Consider the following 18,883-nt stretch of genomic DNA (forward strand, 5'->3'; position numbering starts at 1 on the left):
TTCAAGAGGTCGTCACCTGAAATGGTTCTCCAACAGTCTTGAAGGAGTTCCCAGAGGTGTTTAGCACTTGTTGGGGTCCAGCTCACCCCAAACCATCTGGATTGGGTTCAGGTCCAGTGACTGTGGAGTCCAGGTCTCCACTTTTTGTTAAGTACAGAACTCCACATGTGTTCATTCATAGTTTTGATGCCTTCAGTGAGAATCTACCAACGTAAATGGTCCTGAAAAGAAAGAAAACTTATTAAATCCAAACGTTTGGCCTGTACTGTGTGTTGACATGAAGACAAAATAAAATGGAAAGCAAAAAAAATTCTTTATTTGCATGTTTAACAAGATCTTTGAGACTTGAGGCGTTTTGCGCGGATCCGGCGACTCTGGCAACCCGGCGTGACGCGTCTCACCGGTTGCCGCGGCAACGAGTTCCCGGTTTCCGCGTCGCGAGGAGCTTGGTGGCAGGATGTCGGCGGCGAGCAGGAAAGCGGCCGAGAGCCTCGCAGAAAGCCTGTCCAAGCAGGTGAAACACTGTAAGTGCGGCGAGAAGCGCCGAACGTCACCGCCGCAGTACTCTACATTTACAGCGTTGACCGGGCGCCCTTATCCAGAGCGACTTACAGTCAGTAGTTACAGGGACAGTCCCCCCCTGGAGACACTCAGGGTTAAGTGTCTTGCTCAGGGACACGATGGTAGTAAGTGGGTTTGAACCCGGGTCTCCTGGTTCATAGGCGAGTGTGTTACCCGCTAGGCTACCACCACCAGAGTAAGTAAAGTGAAATACACAGCACAGCACACGGTGCGTCCTCTGCTTTTAACCGCCACCCTTGGTGAGCAGTGGGCAGCCATGACAGGCGCCTCGGGGAGCTGCACGTGTGTGTAGTTGTGTGTGTGTGTGTGTGTGTGTGCGTGTAGGTGTGCATGTGTGGCGACCTTCTGACTACGGGGCGAACCCCTGCCCCCCCCCCGCAGTCAGCAGGACGGAGACGCGGCGCCTGATCCACCAGTTCGAGGGCCGGTGCGGCCAGCAGCCGGGACGGAGGGCGGGGAGCGGCCTGGACCGGGGACAGTTCAGGAACATGCTGCACAGGACGTTCGGCCTGACGCACGACATCATCATGGACAGAGGTGTGGCGTGTGTGTGTGTGTGTGTGTGTGTGGGGGGGGTCACCCCGTTATTAAATAACGCCCCCCCTCCCCAGTTTTCAGCGTGTTCGACCGGGACAACGACGGCTACATCGGCGTGAGGGAGTGGATCGCGGGACTGGCGGTGTTCCTACGCGGGAGTCTGGACGAGAAGATCAAATGTAAAGCAGCGGCGCGTCGGGGGCGCGGGTTCGCTAACGGCGCGGGGTAATCCGTTCTCTGTCCGAAAAGTCTGCTTCGAGGTGTACGACTTGAACGGCGACGGCGCCATCTCCCGGGAGGAGATGTTCCACATGCTGAAGTGGAGCCTGTCCCGGCAGCCGGCGGAGGAGGACCCGGAGGAAGGGATCAAGGACCTCGTGGAGATCGTGCTGAAGAAGATGGCAAGTGACGGCGGCGGCCGCCTTTTCTCGCGGTCTGCCGAAAAATGATCAGAGTCTTTTTCTTTCCCCCCAGGATCACGGCCATAACAGCAAGGTCTCCTACGCCGACTTCGAGAAGACCGTGAGGGAAGAGAACCTGCTGTTAGAGGCCTTCGGGACGTGTCTACCCAACGCTAAGGTTTTCATCAAAAACGATTAAAAATGGATTAAAAACTCTTATTATCGCAGTATTAACCACTTATTTTGGTGTGTGTGTGTGTGTGTGTGTGTGTGTTTCAGAGCATTCAGGCATTCGAGCAGCAGACGTTCCAGGATCTACCTCAGCTTTAATTGTTGGACGCGTCCTTGGTTCCGTACATGTTTTTTTTTTTTTTTTTTAAATCCCAGAATTGACTGTTAGAAAAATAAAAGTTTAAACTCTTGTTAATTCTTGTTAAATTCGCCGCCGGGGCTTTACCGCCTTCTTCTCCTCGGGTTGGCTCTCAGGAACTGATATGACCTTTTAAAAAAAAAACACGTTAACGTCACAGAGCGTTGCACAATAATAAAAATTACAGTATGCCGTATGGCATTGATCGAAAAGCCGGTTGGCGGACTTTTACGTTTACAGCATTTACCAGACGCCCATGTCCAGTCCCCACCTGGAGACGCTCAGGGTTAAAGTGTCCTGCTCAGGGACACCATGGTAGTGAGCGGGGTTTGAACCCGGGTCTTCTGGTTCACAGGCGAGTGTTTTACCCGCTAGGCCACTAACACCCCATACGTCATCAAACGACTTTGTCTTATTGACTTATTAACACTAGGTGGTAGTAGCCTAGCGGGTAAGACACTCGCCTGTGAACCAGAAGACCCGGGTTCAAATCCCACTTACTACCATTGTGTCCCTGAGCAGGACACTTAAGGTTAAGTGTCTCCAGGGGGACTGTCCCTGTAACTACTGACTGTAAGTCGCTCTGGATAAGGGCGTCTGGTAAATGCTGTAAATGTAAATGACACTTACCCGCTGCATTTTGGTCCGTATGAAGTCGGCGGTGGTGTTCAGAGAGGCGTCTGCCATGTCCACCTTCGGCAGCTCTGGCAGCATCGGTCCAATTACGGGCTGGTTTTTGGCACCAATGCCCAACAACGAGTCCCTGTCGGTCCCCTCGACTCTGCGCTTCCTGCTCCGTAATTGTGCCGTCCTCGGTAGGAATCGGACCGCCGGGGATGTCTTGTCCCCGTTCGACCTGTGTTGTGAGGACTGTCCCGGGGCTGTGGGAGGCGGGTGGGCGTCGGCGTGGTGCAAAGAACCCATTTTGTCCTCCGGGGGTAGAGGCCCGGCTCGGAACGCCTCGGGCCTCAAACGTCCGTCTGTAGTTTCCTCGCGCGGCGGTGGAGGCAGTACGGGAAAGCCAAGACAAGCGGGCGTGGCGGAGCCGCCTCCTTCTGCCGGGGGTTCTTCGCCGCCGCCGCCGGTGGCATCTGCAGTCTCCGGCGAGACGCGGCCGCCGCCGTCTTTACACCTCCGTCCGCCTGTTTAGATGTTTTTTTTGGATTAGATTCAACTTTATTGTCACTACACATGTACAAGTACACGCCCACGAAATGTAGTTTAGGCCCAACCAGAAGTGCAATAAGCAGCAAGTGCAGGATACAGTTCAAATAAGTTATGTAACTACATAAAGTGATACGTGCAGGGGATGGATAAATAAATATGAACATATTTATAAAAAAAAAAAAAAAAAAAAAAAAAAAAAAGTGCAACGATTATGTGCAAACATGTGCAAAAATGGGTAGTACAGTGAGTGTATGGGGGGGAGAGACAGTCCATGGGCCGGGTGGGAGGAGCTCGACGCAGGCAGTGCTTCCTCTGGACGTCCTCAATGGATGGAAGTGGAGTCCCTGTGATGCGCTGGCCAGTTTTCACCACCCGCTGCATCGCCTTACGCTCAGCAACAGTGCAGCTTCCATACCACACTGTGAGACAGCTGGTTAGGATGCTCTCTATTGCAGAGAGGTAGAAGTTCAACAGGATGGTAGTGGGTAGCTGGTTCTTCTTTAATGTTCTCAAGAAGAAGAGGCGCTGGTGAGCCTTCTTGACCAGGCTGGAGGTGTTAATGATCCAGGACAGGTCCTCTGAGATGTGGGTCCCCAGGAACTTGAAGGATGTAACAGGCTCCACAGTCATCCCATTGATGTGGATGGGATCATGCGAGCCTCTTCTCTCCCTCCTGAAGTCCACAATGAGCTCCTTGGTCTTGGTGGTGTTTAGGAGAAGGATATTTTCTGTGCACCAAGTGGCCAGATGCTGGACCTCCTCCCTGTAGGCAGTCTCATCGTTGTTGTCGATGAGACCTATCACCGTGGTGTCATCTGCAAACTTGATAACGGAGTTTGATCCATACATAGGTTGGCAGTCATGGTTGAAGAGGGAGTAGAGGAAGGGGCTCAGCACACAGCCCTGTGGTACACCAGTGCTGAGCGTGATGGTAGTGGAGCAGATGTGGCCTGACCTTACATGCTGTGATCTGCTGGTCAGAAAGTCCATTATCCAGTTGCAAAGTGAGGTGTTGATGTCCAGGGCTCTTAAGTTTAGTGATTAACTTAGAGGGGATGACAGTGTTAAATGCTGTGTATAGGTGTTTAGCTTGTCCAGGTGTGTGAGTACAGAGTGCAGCGCTATGGAGACGGCATCCATTGCTACGGTAAGCAAACTGGTGTGGGTCCAGAGTTGGTGGGAGAAAGTCCCTCAGATGTGCCAGGACTAGCTCGAAGCACTTCATGATTATGGGTGTGAGTGCTACAGGGCGGTAGTCATTCAGGCATGTTGGGCCAGAGTTTTTCGGCACTGTGCGCGTTCATCCGGCTCAGTGAACGAAGTAGGCGCGTAACTACGTGAATTGAATTTTGTAAACGTGAATTGAATTTTTACCTTCACGTCGGACAATCCAACGGACGTATCTCCTCCTGTCTTGCAGCTTCGTTCTGGTGTCTTCCAGACTTTCATATTCGGGGGCGTAGCACACATGCAACAACCCGCCATAGAAACTCTTCTCATCAATATTTCGCTTTGCTGCCCTGAAAGAATAGTGGGGAACGCACAGAGAGACTGTCGGTATAATTACTGCAGAGGAGAAAAACAGAAATAGAATAAAAAAAAATTACCATCACAATCAAATGGGGGTCTTTTATTGGGGATTTTATTATGGGACAGGGCGTGGTCTAAATAATTAGGACGAATGGAGGCTTAGCTTGTCTGATAAGTAGGGGCAATGGAAAGGACCTCATGATACGATCCGTGCCACGTTACGATTATATCATGATGTGTTGTCCTACTGTACATATTGCGTTTATTCCACAATTTGCAGAGAAAAAAAGAGAAAAAAAGACGATGCTGTGATCAATCTGACATTCAAAGTGCCCAGATGTACAGCGCCATCTACAGGGGTGGAGGTTGTAAACTTCTTTTTAAGTGAAGTGATTGTGAAACACTGCAGAGCAGCACACGGTGAAACAACAAAAATGTCCCCTGCTTTTAACCATCACCCTTGGGTAGTAGTGGGCAGCCATGACAGGCGCCCGGGGAGCAGCGTGTGGGGACTGTGCTCTGCTTGGTTTACATTTACAGCATTTACCAGACGCCCTTATCCAGAGCGACTTACAATCAGTAGTTACAGGGACAGTCCCCCCTGGAGACACTCAGGGTTAAGTGTCTTGCTCAGGGACACGAGGGTAGTAAGTGGGATTTGAACCTTCATAGTCGCCTGATATTTGATGTACCTGTATCTATACAATACCACAACGTAAAATATAATTGCTGTATCGATATTTTCTAATGCCTCTACTGATATGTACAGTACACACAAAAAAGTTTGGACGCACCTTCTCGTTCAATGTGTTTTCTTTATCTTCATGACCATTTACGTTGGTAGATTCTCACTGAAGGCATCAAAACTATGAATGAACACATGTGGAGTTATGTACTTAACCAAAAAGTGGAGACCTGGACTCCAGTCACCGGACCTGAACCCAATCCAGATGGTTTGGGGTGAGCTGGACCAACAAGTGCTAAACACCTCTGGGAACTCCTTCAAGACTGTTGGAGAAGCATTTCAGGTGACGACCTCTTGAAGCTCATCGAGAGAATGCCAAGAGTGTTCAAAGCAGTAACCAGAGCAAAGAAACTAGAATATAAAACATGTTTTCACTTTTTTCACCTTTTTTTGTTAAGTACAGAACTCCACATGTGTTCATTCATAGTTTTGATGCCTTCAGTGAGAATCTACCAACGTAAATGGTCATGAAGATAAAGAAAACACGTTGAGAAGGTGCGTCCAGACTTTTGGCCTGTACTGTATGTAGTGGTTGGTCCATGAAGGAGTTTAAATAGTAATAATAATAAAAACTGTACTGTGGACGCTCACCTTGCGCTCGCCACCTTTTGGAACTTGAGGAGGTAGACCTCGGTGAAGCGCTCAGCCGGGTACTCGTCCAGCGCCCGGTACTCCTCCACCGGGCCGTACAGGGCGGCGAGCCGCACCAGCTCCTCCATCACGCCGATGGCCGGCACCCCCTGCACCAGCACGAAGCGGGACTCCAGGTTGACGGTGTACACCTGAAACGGGAAGAGTCCTCCAGCGGGCCGGCTTCACGTCACATCCACAACGAGGCCCGGACTCACCTTCACCGCTTTGGGCCGCCTCCCCTCCCTGTATTTGGGCCTGGAGTCGCAAACCCGCTGCTGCTCGTGGTGCTTGTAGACCGTCGGCGCGTCCCAGACCGAGTTCCCCGCGGGCGCCGCCATGTTTTCCTCCCCGACCGCGTCGCGGCCCGGCAGGCGTAACCAATCGACGCCCGACGGCGGGACCCCTCCCCTCGCTTACGCCGTCAGGCGTTAAAAAAAAACCGCCGAGCCGCAGCGACGCCGGGCGACGTGCCGCGATCCGCCGCGCTTATGTACCCACAGTTCGCGGGTTCGGGGCCGCGTTCGACGCTCGACCAGCGGCGCGCAGCTGCTTTGGTCTGTCGCGCCGCCGCCGCCGACCGGGCTGTCGCCTGAGAGGGAGAAAGTTGAGGCTTGTTTATTTCTTATCTTTTATTATTATTTCTTCTTTTCTTTTCTTTTTTTTGTTACCGTAAAAACTCGGCCATGCTGGGCCGCCACGGCATCCAGCCGGTCTCCGTGGCTTTTAACAGCGCCAGGAGCTGCTTCCTCCACCTGCCTGCGAGTTTAGTCGCGCAGCTGCGCCTACGCGAGGTAGGCGGCTCACCTCCACACGACCAGCCTGCTAACAGCCTTTACTAACAGCGTGGCCTGCTTTTACATCGCTGTTGCGCGTTGTTTGAGCAGAATAGTTCATGGAATCTGACTTGCAGATAACAGACTTGACATTTGGCGTCACGGTGCGACGATCGATGGTAAAAAATTAAAAGTAAGACGACAGTGAAACAGATCGAAGGTAAATGTGCGGATAACAGCGTTGCATCGTTTTCTGGACGTGGTCCATCAAAGAGCGTTTCCAGTTGTCTGGTGTGTTTATAATAAAGCTTAATAACGCTGCATGTGAAGTGAAGTGATTGTCACTTAAGCACGTTGTAAGTCGCTCTGGATAAGGGCGTAAATGTCACTTGTGATATGGTGCACACAGTGAAATGTGTCCTCTGCATTTAACCCATCACCCTGAGTGAGCAGTGGGGGAGCAGTGTGTGGGAACGGTGCTCAGTGGCGGATCAGGATTCGAACTGGTCCTCAGAACTTCCCGTTGTCGCCGCAGAACCAGATTTTGGAGCTGTCGTGGCCCGGACGCCCTCCGCTGTTCCTGAGCTGGACCAGGAGTCTCCACGCGCCGCAGGACGGTCGGGTGGAGCTGAGTCGGCAGTTTGGAGAGAGGCTCGGACTGAGGGAGGGCGAGCAGGTACGAGGTGTCCACGTTGCCTGGTCGTGGGACCCGTGGTGCGTTTCTTTTTTTTTTTTTTTTTTTTGGATGCTGATGGACGTTGATGGACCGTTTCAGGGTTTCCTGCGGCCGTGCGAGCAGGTGCGGTCTGTGCACCGGGTCTTCGTGGAGCCGCTCTCCTCAGATGACTGGGAGATCCTGGTACGGCTTCTCATCAGTTTTCCAATGGACCCGGAGAATTTAAAGGGCTTAAAATGTGAAAATGTCACTTTGTGAGATTATTTAACATTTAATATGAGTTCCCGTAGCCTGTCTGTGCTCCTGCAGTGATAAATTGCGATATGAATGGTGTTGATGACGAAATTTCTGCGACTGTCCCCTCAACTTGTCCCACCCCTCTCGTCCTCATTAGCAATTTAAATCTACAGACAGTGAAACGGCGCGTCCTGGGAAATCTCATCGTGGGACTGGATCAAAGTGGCTGTAATTCTGCACCATGAGCCTTCAGATACAGAATTAGGGGACCAACAAGACCGATATAAAAGTAAAAAACAAAAAAAAAGGTCATGGGACCTTGATTGTCACTTGTGATGCACAGCACACGGTGCACACAGTGAAATGTGTCCTCTGCATTTAACCCATCACCCAGAGTGAGCAGTGGGCGGCCATGACAGGTGCCCGGGGAGCAGTGTGTGGGGACGGTGCTTTGCGAATCCCGGATCGGGATTCGAACCGGCAACCTTCTGATTACGGGGCCGCTTCCTTAACCGCTAGGCCAACGCTGCCCCTTTAAACAGAAACTGTAAAAGTCTGCAACTTTAATTTTAAATGTTAAATTTTAAGTGTAAAATTGCTTTTATGTGAGTCCTATGCCTTAAATAGGTCTAGACAAACCAGGGGCGCTTGTATTAATGTTAAATAATCTCACAAAGTGAAATTTTCATAATAGGGGACCTTTAATGATGCCGTTAAATTGATTGTTAACGCAACTGCGTGTTATTTACTGTACGCTCACAGAGCGGGAACCAATACTACCGACTTGATTGGCCAACGCGTCCAATTTCAGGAAAATTGCGTGAATGGACTTGATTTGCCCATGTTAATGTCGTTACGATGACGGACCCACGGTTCCGTTCGGCTTCTGTCCTCTTGGCTGAAAAAAATCTCGAACATAACTACACAAAGGTCGCTAGATCGTAGTCAAATGCCTGTTTTGCATCACCCATTCATCAAATAAAAATGGGAGATGGAAGTGAATTGCTTTCGTATGGAGCCTTCGCTTGTTGAAATAAGTCGAATGAATTATATTCCAGGAGCTTCACAGTACGCAGGTGGAGCAACGTCTGCTAGACCAGGTTCGAGCTGTTTTCCCCGGAGCGGTGTTCCCTGTGTGGGTGGAGCAGCGGACCTTTGTCTACATCAGGATCGGTTGGGTTTTTTTTTTTTTTTTTCAATTCCCAAGGAATTTCCAATGATTTTCTTTCCTTGTTTAATTAATTAATTAATGAATTTAAATTTTTTTTGTTTTTACTGCAGCCTCACTCTCTCCAGTGGTGCCCTATGGACGTTTGGAGCAATTTACAGAGCTGGTGATTTCTCCCAAAGTCAGGCCAGGTGCTGAAGAACGGGCACCGCCTGCTCTTTCCGGGAAAGCCAGTCTGAACCAGCCCCTCCACAGGAAAGAAAGCTCTGACGAACCCACCTCTGCTACTCCCTCGGTGGCCAGTGGCCCCCAAAACGAGTCCCTGCGCGGTCAACTGAACGCTAGTCAAAGCCACCCGAGCAGGCAGTGGTGTGGGATTGGTGATTTGAAAGGCCTGGCGAGGTTGATGTTCCCTGGGATGGTTGAACCGGTGAAGGACCTTCCCCTCGTTCCCGGAATTCCTCAGGTTTTCAAAGACTCCATATTTAGGGTGTGCGGGGACCCACCTCACTCCGCCAGTCACCACTGCACCCTTCAAAGTGAAGTTCACCTGCTGCCATGGGCACACTGGGAGGTGAACAGCCTCGGTGGTGGGCAGCCAGCCCTGACGTACGGCCTGATTTCTAAAGTTCCTTCTCCGAAGGAGATGAGGGAGAAGGCCAAGCGTGCCATGGAGAAGAAGAAGAAGACTGGAGATGCCTCCAAAGACCCAGACGAGCAGGACATGGAGTCTGTGGTTGTCAGGGTGAAGTGCCACATTGTGGAGAAGCATAAAGGAGTCCAGATACATCGCAGGATGGGCGATGTGCACAGTGGAAGGGTGTGGGTGAGTCAGCTGAGGTTCTCATGGTCCGAATGTAGTTTTGCTCCATCAGGTGTTTCAACATCTTTTTTTTTATTTTTGTGAAATTTAACGTCTCAGATTACAGATGTCCTCAGGGCGAATTTGAAGATCGACCTGCACTCTGCCGTGCAGCTCAAACCCATTCAGTCAACTCCCAGAGTGGCTCTGGAGGTCAGGCTCCAGCCGCTACGTCCTGAGGTGAGGCACTGTTACCAAGTTCGTACGGGCACGCTGCCCCCCCGGGCGCCTGTCATGGCTGCCCACTGCTCACCAAGGCTGATGGTTAAAAGCAGGGGACACGTTTCACCGTGTCACCGTGTGCTGTGTTTGCTCATATGCTTCTAAAAAAAAAAAAAAAACAGGTCATAAAAACCACATTGAAGTCATTTTTAGGGATTTTTCTGTATCTTAACGTAGGAAGAAATACACAATGTTGTAAAAATATCTATAACACGTAAAATGAGTTCCATTATAATTTTCATCTTTAACAACAAGACAGATACGTGGTCATTGTGAAGGAAATTGGTCTTGAACTCTATGAGCCTGGGTCCAAAAACAAATCTAATAAGAATATATAGATAAATAAAATAAGGATGTGACCAGCCTCATGGCAGATTACTGTCATAGTGTCACCGCCCTGTCACCTGTGTTGTCGCGCCGCAGGACCAGGCGGCGAGCGAAGAGGAGGTCCGGACCGCCTTCGCGGGGTGGCTCCACTCGCTGAGCCACGAGCCACTGGCATGCCTCGCCGGCCGCTCCGGCTCCATCCTCCTGGCCGTCGGCGAGGGCGAGCCCGCCGCGCCGCTTCCGGGGAGGTCGGGGTACGCCCTGACCGTCCTGAGACCGCCGGCTGGCGAACGCCCGGCGGAGGAGCTCTTCCTCTTAACCACGAGTGTACTGCAGAAGAGCAGCGTACAGGTACTAGTAGACGTTACGGAGCTACGAAGATCTCCTCGCGTTCGATACGTGAATACGTGAATGAATGACGCTGCTGTTCAGGTCGTTAAGGAACCGCTGGGCTCCCGTTCCTCTAATGATGTGAGAGGTCCAGACAAAAACCACGAGGATCTCCCCAACCTCAGTGCTCTTGGGTAAGAGGGAATTATTATTATTATTTCACCTGGTGTCAGAATGTACTGTTTTAAGGTCATTTCGACTCCTGTTGTAATGTTGTAAATGACCCTGGTGGCAGGACCGTTATCAGCAACGGTTAATCTTGGCTGCCGGTGTAGTGCTGTGTTCTTTGACGCAAGTCTGTCACTTTAAAAGCTTTCCATTTGTGATTTATGAAAACTGCACTGTTTGAAGAAGCGATAAAATTGGCCAAATTCAATATAACTTTCTCAAAGATTCAATTTGAAATATTATTGAATATTGAAAAACTTAATTTCGCGCCATTTCCCCCCCCCCTGACGTGTGAACCGACAGGAGAGAAGCACTTAACCCTTCGTTCCTCCGTGTGGACGGACTCGTAATCCGTCTTCAGTATAAAGTCGCGTTAAGTTGGGTTTTGTGGGTTTGTCTCCGGTGCTGCCCAGGGGAGTGACGGAAACGAGCGAATTGGCCTTCAGCCACATCCGCACGAGCCTGATGGCGAGCCCGCTCGGCTGCGTCCTGGCGTCCACGGGCGTCGGCCTGCGGGGCGGAGCCGTCCTCGTCACAGGAGCCACGGTAACGGCTGCTTGATTTCGAGTTCAGACCCGCAAGGGACTGGTGGTGAGATGGTCCTAAACCACATGTCGTCCTGCAGGGCAGCGGGAAAAGCTCGCTGTCCAGAGCCCTCTGCAGGAAAGCCATGGATGAACTGGATGCCCATGTTGAAGTGGTGGACTGTAAGAAGCTGAAAGGTGATATTCTAGGGATGTGAATTTTATTTGAACCCCCTTTTTTAACCCTTTAAGACGCCCGCTTGAAAAAAAGCTCTTTTGAAACTCTCTTCAGGGAAGCGAGGCGACACCGTCCGGCAAAAGCTGGAGGAGGTTTTCGAGCAGGCGGTGTGGAGGCAGCCCTCTGTGGTTCTTCTGGACGATCTGGACCATGTGACGGGGGAGGCCACCTCTGCTGAGCTGGAGCAGGGCCACGAGGCGTTGCTCTGCCAACACATCGCCCAAAGTACACAACGCATGAATTGTCAGGGATCTTGGCATCGAACGTGGAGCTCCACAGTGAGCTTTTGAGCGGGATTGGTCGCTGATGACTGACAGCTTTTGAACCTTTTTAAAGGTCCCCTATTATGAATTTTTGGCTTTTGTGTGGGTCTTAGTGTCCCTTTTAATACTGTATCTGAAGTCTCTTTCCGAAATTCAGCCTTGATGCCGTTTCGGCGTCTGCAGCTTTAAATGCTAATGAGGAGGAGAGTTAAGCAGGCATTCGTGAAAATGACATCATCAACACTTCCTGTTTGCGTCCGGTCTGGGATTTTAAGCTGCGTAAACATTCGTCACATGGCCATCCTGCTTATTCACTTCCACTCGCGCTAGATGGTTGGGTTCCCACCCCCACGTTTTTTGGTCAGACCAGTCGAGAACCACTGATCAGTAGGTCATCAGCTTGGAAAACTTCAAGTCAGGCTCTGGTCTGGTCCAACCTCTCTGTTGTCCGTTGTTCAGGTCTGATGGATCAGGTGGACGGCCTGGTGGTGCGCGGGAGCCTTGTTGCCCTGATCGCGACCAGCCTCAGCAAGCACTCTCTACACCGCTCCCTTACAAAGGTCCAGGGCTCCCACTTCTTCCAGACTTTTGTCCACATCCCAAGTCCAGACCAGGTGAGTATAGAAGGCTATATTTCTTCAGGCCAGCGTGGCATCAAATATATACTGGCTTCAACACACTCTCATATAAACCAGAAGACCAGAAAGTCACAGGTTTAAACCCCACTTACTACCATTGTGTCCCTGAGCAAGACACTTAACCCTGAGTGTCTCCAGGGCAACTTTTCTGAAACATACAGTACAGGCCAAAAGTTTGGACGCACCTTCTCTTACAACGTGTTTTCTTTATTTTCATGACCATTTACGTTGGTAGATTCTCACTGAAGGCATCAAAACTATGAATGAACACATGTGGAGTTATGTACTTAACAAAAAAAGGTGAATTAAGTGAAAACATGTTTTATATTCTAGTTTCTTTGCTCTGATTACTGCTTTGCACACTCTTGGCATTCTCTCAAGAGGTCGTCACCTGAAATGCTTCTCCAAATGCTTCTTGAAGGAGTTCCCAGAGGTGTTTAGCACTTGTTGGGGTCCAGCTCACCCCAAACCATCTGGACTGGGTTCAGGTCCGGTGACTGTGGAGTCCAGGTCTCCACTTTTTGTTAAGTACATAACTCCACATGTGCTCATTCATAGTTTTGATGCCTTTAGTGAGAATCTACCAACGTAAATGGTCATGAAAAGAAAGAAAACCCTGACGAGAAGGTGTGTCCAAACTTTTGGCCTGTACGGTATATGCATGTCATTTGAAATGCAAATGTACAAACGGTGTAACAGTGAAAACATAAAATTGTCAAATGCAAGTTTTAAAGAAGAGATTTGAAACATATAGCCACCTTTAGAGCAGATGACATTCACACTAGTTAGCATGTTGATTGGTTAACAGCGAGGACTGTGTTGTTGTTTCCAGACCCAGAGAGTGGAGATCCTTAGGTCCCTCGTCCTCAGTGACAGTGGCGTGTCTCGGGAGACCCTGTCCAACCTTGATTTTGAGGCCGTCGCCAAGCGTACAGAGGGCTTCCTGCCGCAGGACCTGTCCCTGTTGCTGGAGAGGGCCGTCCATGCCAATGTAGTAAACAACAAGGGCCTTGGCTCTCAGGGTGGGTCACAACGGCGCTTTCAGGTTCAGAAACATCGTGTTGAAACGGGAGTGCAGGGCAAACAGACAGTACAAAAACAGCCAACCAAAGCACTCTATACTACTTACTATGTTGCCTTACAATAATTCCAGAGAGTAGATTTCCTACTAACTGCAGTAAAGCTCCCGCTGTAACATTCTGGTTAGGTACATGATTTATAACTGTGAAGAGAGTAGAATAAAGTGTTGCGATACGGTAAAATGCAATAAAATAAAGTACCACCATTATTGCAGGAATAAAAACAAAAACTATGAGACTATATAATTTATTATTTACTGCCATTCATTGTCAGTATTGCTGTCAAGCGCACAGCAAGTGAGGATATTAAGAATAATAACAACACCGCATTTAAACATACAGCAGGTACCACAGTTCGAGAAACAAGGTAGTGGAGGTAAAAATAAATAAATACAAAATTGTACATTTTACTGTTATTGTTACCTTTTTATAATATAGTAAATACTTTTCTCTTTGAAGTCTGATTGGCTGCATTATGTGTGTTTAGCAGGGGTGTGTCTGATGTCTGGAGACTTCCTGCAGGCTCAGAAGGGCTTCACCCCGCCCTCCATGTGGGGTGCCAAGCTTCAGCCGCCATGCGGGGTGGGCATGGATCGGGTAGGGGGGCTGAAGCACGTGCGCCAAACGCTCGTCGACACCATCCTGTTGCCGGCCAAGGTAGGCCGCGGTGCCGCCTGTCCTGCCCGATGCCTCGTCCTCAGACAGCTGCTGGATGATGAAATCTGAAGGTAAGACGGAGTGGACGCGCGCAGGTGACGCCGCTCTGCCTTCCGTCCCCTCTCCGCAGTACCCCGTCCTTTTCTCCAGCCTGCCCATCCGCCACCGCTCTGCAGTGCTGCTGTACGGGGCTCCGGGCACGGGCAAGACCCTGCTGGCCGGTGCCGTGGCCAAAGAGAGCGGGATGAACTTCATCAGCATCAAAGTAATTAAAGCATCGTCAGCATTCCAGTGTAGACGGCACAGGTCCGATTATTGTACCAATACGTGTTTAGGCCGTTTAGATACTAATCGCCATGCATGGGTGTATTAATGCAGTATAATGCACGTAGCGTCATTTACAGTTACCTTCCAAACAGGATTTAAGGGTGTTCATTTTATTACTATGCTATGAATCTCTTGAGCCCATTAAAAAAAAGCAATGGAGATTTAACATTTAATATTTGTTTACCATATTAAAATTAAGTCAACCAGTCAGCACTTTATTTCTTTAAATAAATACTCAAAAATTAAATACTCATACATTTTTGGTTGAAATGAAAGTGGACTAGTGGGTTCACCTATAAACCAGAAGACCAGAAAGTCCCAGGATCAAACCCCACTTACTACCATTGTGTCCCTGAGCAAGACACTTAACCCTGAGTGTCTCCAGGGGGGACTGTCCCTGTAACTACTGACTTTAACTAGATCTGGATAAGGGCGTCTGATCAATTCCGTCCCAAGTTTTCGTAACTGGGTCGGTAAAAACAGCTAGCTAGCAAATACGTCTTTTTGAGGTGGAATGCAATGTAATAAATAGTTTTGTTTTCCTCATCATCAGGGCCCAGAACTTCTCAGCAAGTACATTGGCGCCAGTGAGCAGGCGGTCAGGGACGTGTTCCAGAGGTGATTCTCGTGGAAATGCCCAGATCTTTTCCTGTGTGTCTGCCGAGACGTGGCATGTCGATTAGCGGCTGACTGACCTTTTTTTGATCAGGGCCCAGGCAGCCAAGCCCTGTATTCTCTTCTTCGACGAGTTCGATTCGCTGGCACCGCGCCGAGGCCACGACAGCACCGGCGTCACGGACCGCGTGGTCAACCAGCTCCTCACACAGCTGGACGGCGTGGAGGGCGTGGAGGGTACGGGGCCACGCTTCTACACATGCAACATTTAACGGCTCTGGGTTCATTCGTCCCACTGAATTGTGGGAGTTTTCTCTGTGCAGGCGTGTATGTTCTGGCTGCCACCAGTCGGCCGGACCTCATTGACCCCGCCCTACTGAGACCTGGCCGCCTGGACAAAAGCCTGTACTGTCCTCCTCCAGACCAGGTCTGTGGGCAACAATCATTTCTCGCCCATCCAAGCGACTCTGCATCAGATGTCCATGGAGACTGATGCGGATTCTTTCCTGCCTCTTTGTTGATGTTCCCAGGAAGCTCGTCTGGACATCCTGAAGGTTTTCGCCCAGTCCGTTACGCTGGCTGAAGACGTCGACCTGGAGCAGGTCGCCGCGGCGACTGAACTGTTCACTGGAGCCGACCTGAAGGCCCTGCTGTACAACGCCCAGCTTGAGGCGATCCACGCCAGCGTGGGACCCAGCCTGGTGCCGGTAAGTCGGCGGGCTCATCCTGGTGGCCTAGCGGTTAAGGAAGCGGCCCCGTAACCAGAAGGTTGCCGGTTTGAATCCCGATCTGTCAAGGTGCCACTGAGGTGCCACTGAGCAAAGCACCGTCCCCCCACACTGCTCCCTGGGCGCCTGTCATGGCCGCCCACTACTCACTCAGGGTGATGGGTTGAATACAGAGGACAAATTTCAATGTGTGCACCGTGTGAACTTTTATTATAAAGAGTCAACATAAATACAAACAATAAAAACAGTCCAGAGAGAGAGAGAATTACAATAAAGATCTGAGGGAAATTTTAAAAATAAATAAAAATGATAAATAGACAAACTTCAAGCAAAAATATAAACTTAAAAGAGACATAAGTGGCCTATCCAACAAGGCTTTGAACTGGTCCCCATCTTCTTTAAAAAGATGTGAGCGCTTTTAGTACAAGTTTTATCTGTCACTGTATTTATTTGAAGCCTTTGGCCACGTTAGTGAACATTTTTTCCAAGCTCCGTGCCAGTGAGAGAAATTGTGGCCTAAATGTATATTTAAAAAGTTCGAATTAAATGTCGCATGAATTCTCCCCGCAGGAGGCGGGCTCCGGCTCGGACAGCGACGCCAGCTTGTCATCCATGATTTTCCTGAACCACAGCAGCGGGTCGGACGACTCGGCGGGGGAGGGGGAGGGGGGTCTGGAGAACTCCATGGTGGTGCTGGAGCCGGAGGACGCTCAGAGCAACGTGTGGCGCCTGTACTTCGGAAGCTCCTACGAGTCGGAGCTGGGCAACCCCTCTCCAAGCGAACTGGTGAGTGACCGGACGTTATGCACAAACCCGGAGGCGGGGCCAAAAGACTCTCATCACCCGGGCAACAGTCCTGTGTACGTGTGGATCCATGTTCGTCCTCTTTCGGACACTGTTTGCAGAATTCCCGCTGCTTGTCCGGCCCCAGTTCCACCGGCCATGACCTGACGGGCACGTCGATGAGGGATCCGGGCGTCTCGCTGGCGCCTGCCTTCATGCCCTCTGTGCAACGGGGCTACCAGGAACTCGGCGCCGAGCAGACGGAGCGTCTGCAGGACGAGATAAACAACATCAAAAGCAACTACCGCAGACCAACCGTGAGAGCACCGCTTCGATTACGATTCTTCTGAAAGAGGAACGCTGTTCAGTTGCTCGTTTGTTTAGTAAAATACCTTATTGCTGTCAAAAGAGCCACAACCTGAATCTGAAGCACATTTACATTCTACATTTACAGCATTTATCAGACGCCCTTATCCAGAGCGACTCACAATCAGTAGTTACAGGGACAGTCCCCCCCTGGAGACACTCAGGGTTAAGTGTCTTGCTCAGGGACACAATGATAGTAAGTAGGATTTGAACCTGGGTCTTCTGGTTGTTAGTCCCATAAATGTAATCAGTAATGTATTCCATCCTGGTAGAGTATTCAGAATGCTTTAATGGCGCTTTCACACCCACTCAGTCAAACTCAACTTTGTGGTGCGGTTCCTACAAAAAGAGGTGGCCTTGGTTTGAATGAGAACACGTACCGAACCCCAAACAGGACCAAACGCCATCAATGATTTGAGAACAGGGATTGATTGTTTCGTGTGATTTTAATGCACGCCATCTCCCGTGTTGTCTTGTTGTGCACCTTCGGCGACTCCAGTGCGTCGGCATACAGTCGGCGTGACCGCGCTCCGTTTTGTGGTAAAAATGTGGACTTGATTAGTTTTTTTCTAAATTCTGCCCTGAGCATCACATCCCTGAATGTACACTTCCTACCTGTAGTTTATTAAATTGCTTTCTGAAGTAAATTGACAGTAACGTTGCCCGCTGTTTTCAGTACAACACGGAACATTGTGTGTGTGTGTGTGTGTGTGTGTGTGTGTGTGTGTGCGCAGGAGGAAGCTGTGCTCCACGCTGGTCCCAGTAAACCCACGCTGTCGGTATCCCAGGCCCACCTGGACGCAGCGCTGGCCAGTACCAGAGCCTCCATCGCCAGGCAGGACTGGAAGAGATACGTGCAGCTGTGAGCAGCCCCGTCTTCACTCACCACTTCAACACAACTGGTTTATTGGTTTGTGTGAAATATGTTTTTTTTTTTTTTTTTTGTCTCAGGTATGAGTCTTTTGGAGCCTCGAGAAGTGGCAAAGTTCAAAGTTCAGCTCAGTTAATACCAGGTCAAAGAGTGACCCTGGCATAGGGTGTGTACACACACACACACACACACACACACACACACACACAATGACGACCACTGGAATTATGTCTAAAATGTAGTAGGACCAGCTATCATATGTAAATAATTTTTACAATTGTGAATAATGTCAATTTGAATACACTTTAATTAATTAACTAATTTAAATTGAACACCTTTTTTGGTATAATTTAGGACTGGGGTATTAAGATTATTGAATGTTTGAATGTTTAATATGTGGATAAAAATATTACAACTTGCTTTGGTTGTGTGGTTCTTGAGAAGATTTTTGTACCTTCAACCAAACCAAACCAGGTTCACCTCTATCTCTTTTAAGAACATAATTTTCCTGTGATTGTCTCCCCCTCATTTACATTTATGATATTTATCAGACACCCTGATCCAGAGTGACGTACAGTCAGTAGTTGCAGGGACAGTGTCTTTTATTAAGTGTCATATTCAGGGACACAATGGTAGTAGGGTTTTAGGGTAAAGTGGGTTTTTTTTAACCTGTGATTTTGCGGTGTGTTACCCACTAGGCTACTAACACCCCTCGGTTTACATTTACATTTTACATTTACAGCATTTACCAGACGCCCTTATCCAGAGCGTTACAGTTACAATCAGTAGTTACAGGGACAGTCCCCCCCTGGAGCAATTTAGGGTTAAGTGTCTTGCTCAGGGACACAATGATAGTAAGTGGGATTTGAACCTGGGTCTTCTGGTTCATAGGCGAGCGTCTAACCACTAGGCCACTACCACCCAGTTTACAGTTTTACAGTTGTGTTTAAATTACATTTGAAAAGAAATAATTTATCAATTACAATTTAATTGAAAAAAAAAAAAT

General features: G+C 49.5%; 3 protein-coding genes across 4 annotated transcripts; 2 read left to right on the forward strand and 1 right to left on the reverse strand.

Moving 5' to 3' along the window:
* The first annotated feature begins 432 nt into the window (after window positions 1-432).
* Window positions 433-1,942, forward strand: clxn (calaxin). Its single transcript, XM_028964325.1, has 6 exons — window positions 433-524; window positions 964-1,119; window positions 1,194-1,298; window positions 1,369-1,520; window positions 1,594-1,698; window positions 1,800-1,942. Exons 1-6 carry the CDS (start codon window positions 458-460, stop codon window positions 1,848-1,850), a joined length of 636 nt encoding a protein of 211 aa, XP_028820158.1. The 5' UTR covers window positions 433-457; the 3' UTR covers window positions 1,851-1,942.
* Window positions 1,766-6,326, reverse strand: rbm48 (RNA binding motif protein 48). The gene is made up of 5 exons (XM_028964324.1): window positions 6,181-6,326; window positions 5,924-6,114; window positions 4,432-4,577; window positions 2,521-3,032; window positions 1,766-2,019 (listed from the first exon to the last, which is right to left on the reverse strand). Exons 1-5 carry the CDS (start codon window positions 6,301-6,303, stop codon window positions 1,954-1,956), a joined length of 1,038 nt encoding a protein of 345 aa, XP_028820157.1. The 5' UTR covers window positions 6,304-6,326; the 3' UTR covers window positions 1,766-1,953.
* Window positions 6,327-6,399: 73 nt separating this feature from the next.
* On the forward strand, window positions 6,400-18,296 carry pex1 (peroxisomal biogenesis factor 1). 2 transcript variants are annotated; one of them, XM_028964322.1, is made up of 23 exons: window positions 6,400-6,756; window positions 7,274-7,414; window positions 7,514-7,597; window positions 8,710-8,824; window positions 8,933-9,645; window positions 9,742-9,861; window positions 10,327-10,581; window positions 10,663-10,754; window positions 11,202-11,334; window positions 11,414-11,510; window positions 11,605-11,775; window positions 12,273-12,427; window positions 13,284-13,473; window positions 14,018-14,187; window positions 14,318-14,452; window positions 15,068-15,132; window positions 15,224-15,366; window positions 15,453-15,556; window positions 15,660-15,836; window positions 16,428-16,643; window positions 16,763-16,957; window positions 17,741-17,868; window positions 17,958-18,296. In XM_028964322.1, the coding sequence occupies exons 1-23, from the start codon at window positions 6,649-6,651 to the stop codon at window positions 18,040-18,042; spliced, it is 3,792 nt and encodes a 1,263-aa protein (XP_028820155.1). In that variant the 5' UTR covers window positions 6,400-6,648; the 3' UTR covers window positions 18,043-18,296. The 2 variants fall into 2 exon arrangements, with proteins under 2 accessions (XP_028820155.1, XP_028820156.1); XM_028964323.1 differs by having other exon boundaries at window positions 14,021-14,187.
* The last annotated feature ends 587 nt before the right edge of the window (window positions 18,297-18,883 follow it).

The sequence above is a fragment of the Denticeps clupeoides genome, chromosome 20, assembly GCF_900700375.1.
Source record: "Denticeps clupeoides chromosome 20, fDenClu1.1, whole genome shotgun sequence".
Lineage (NCBI taxonomy): Eukaryota > Metazoa > Chordata > Actinopteri > Clupeiformes > Denticipitidae > Denticeps > Denticeps clupeoides.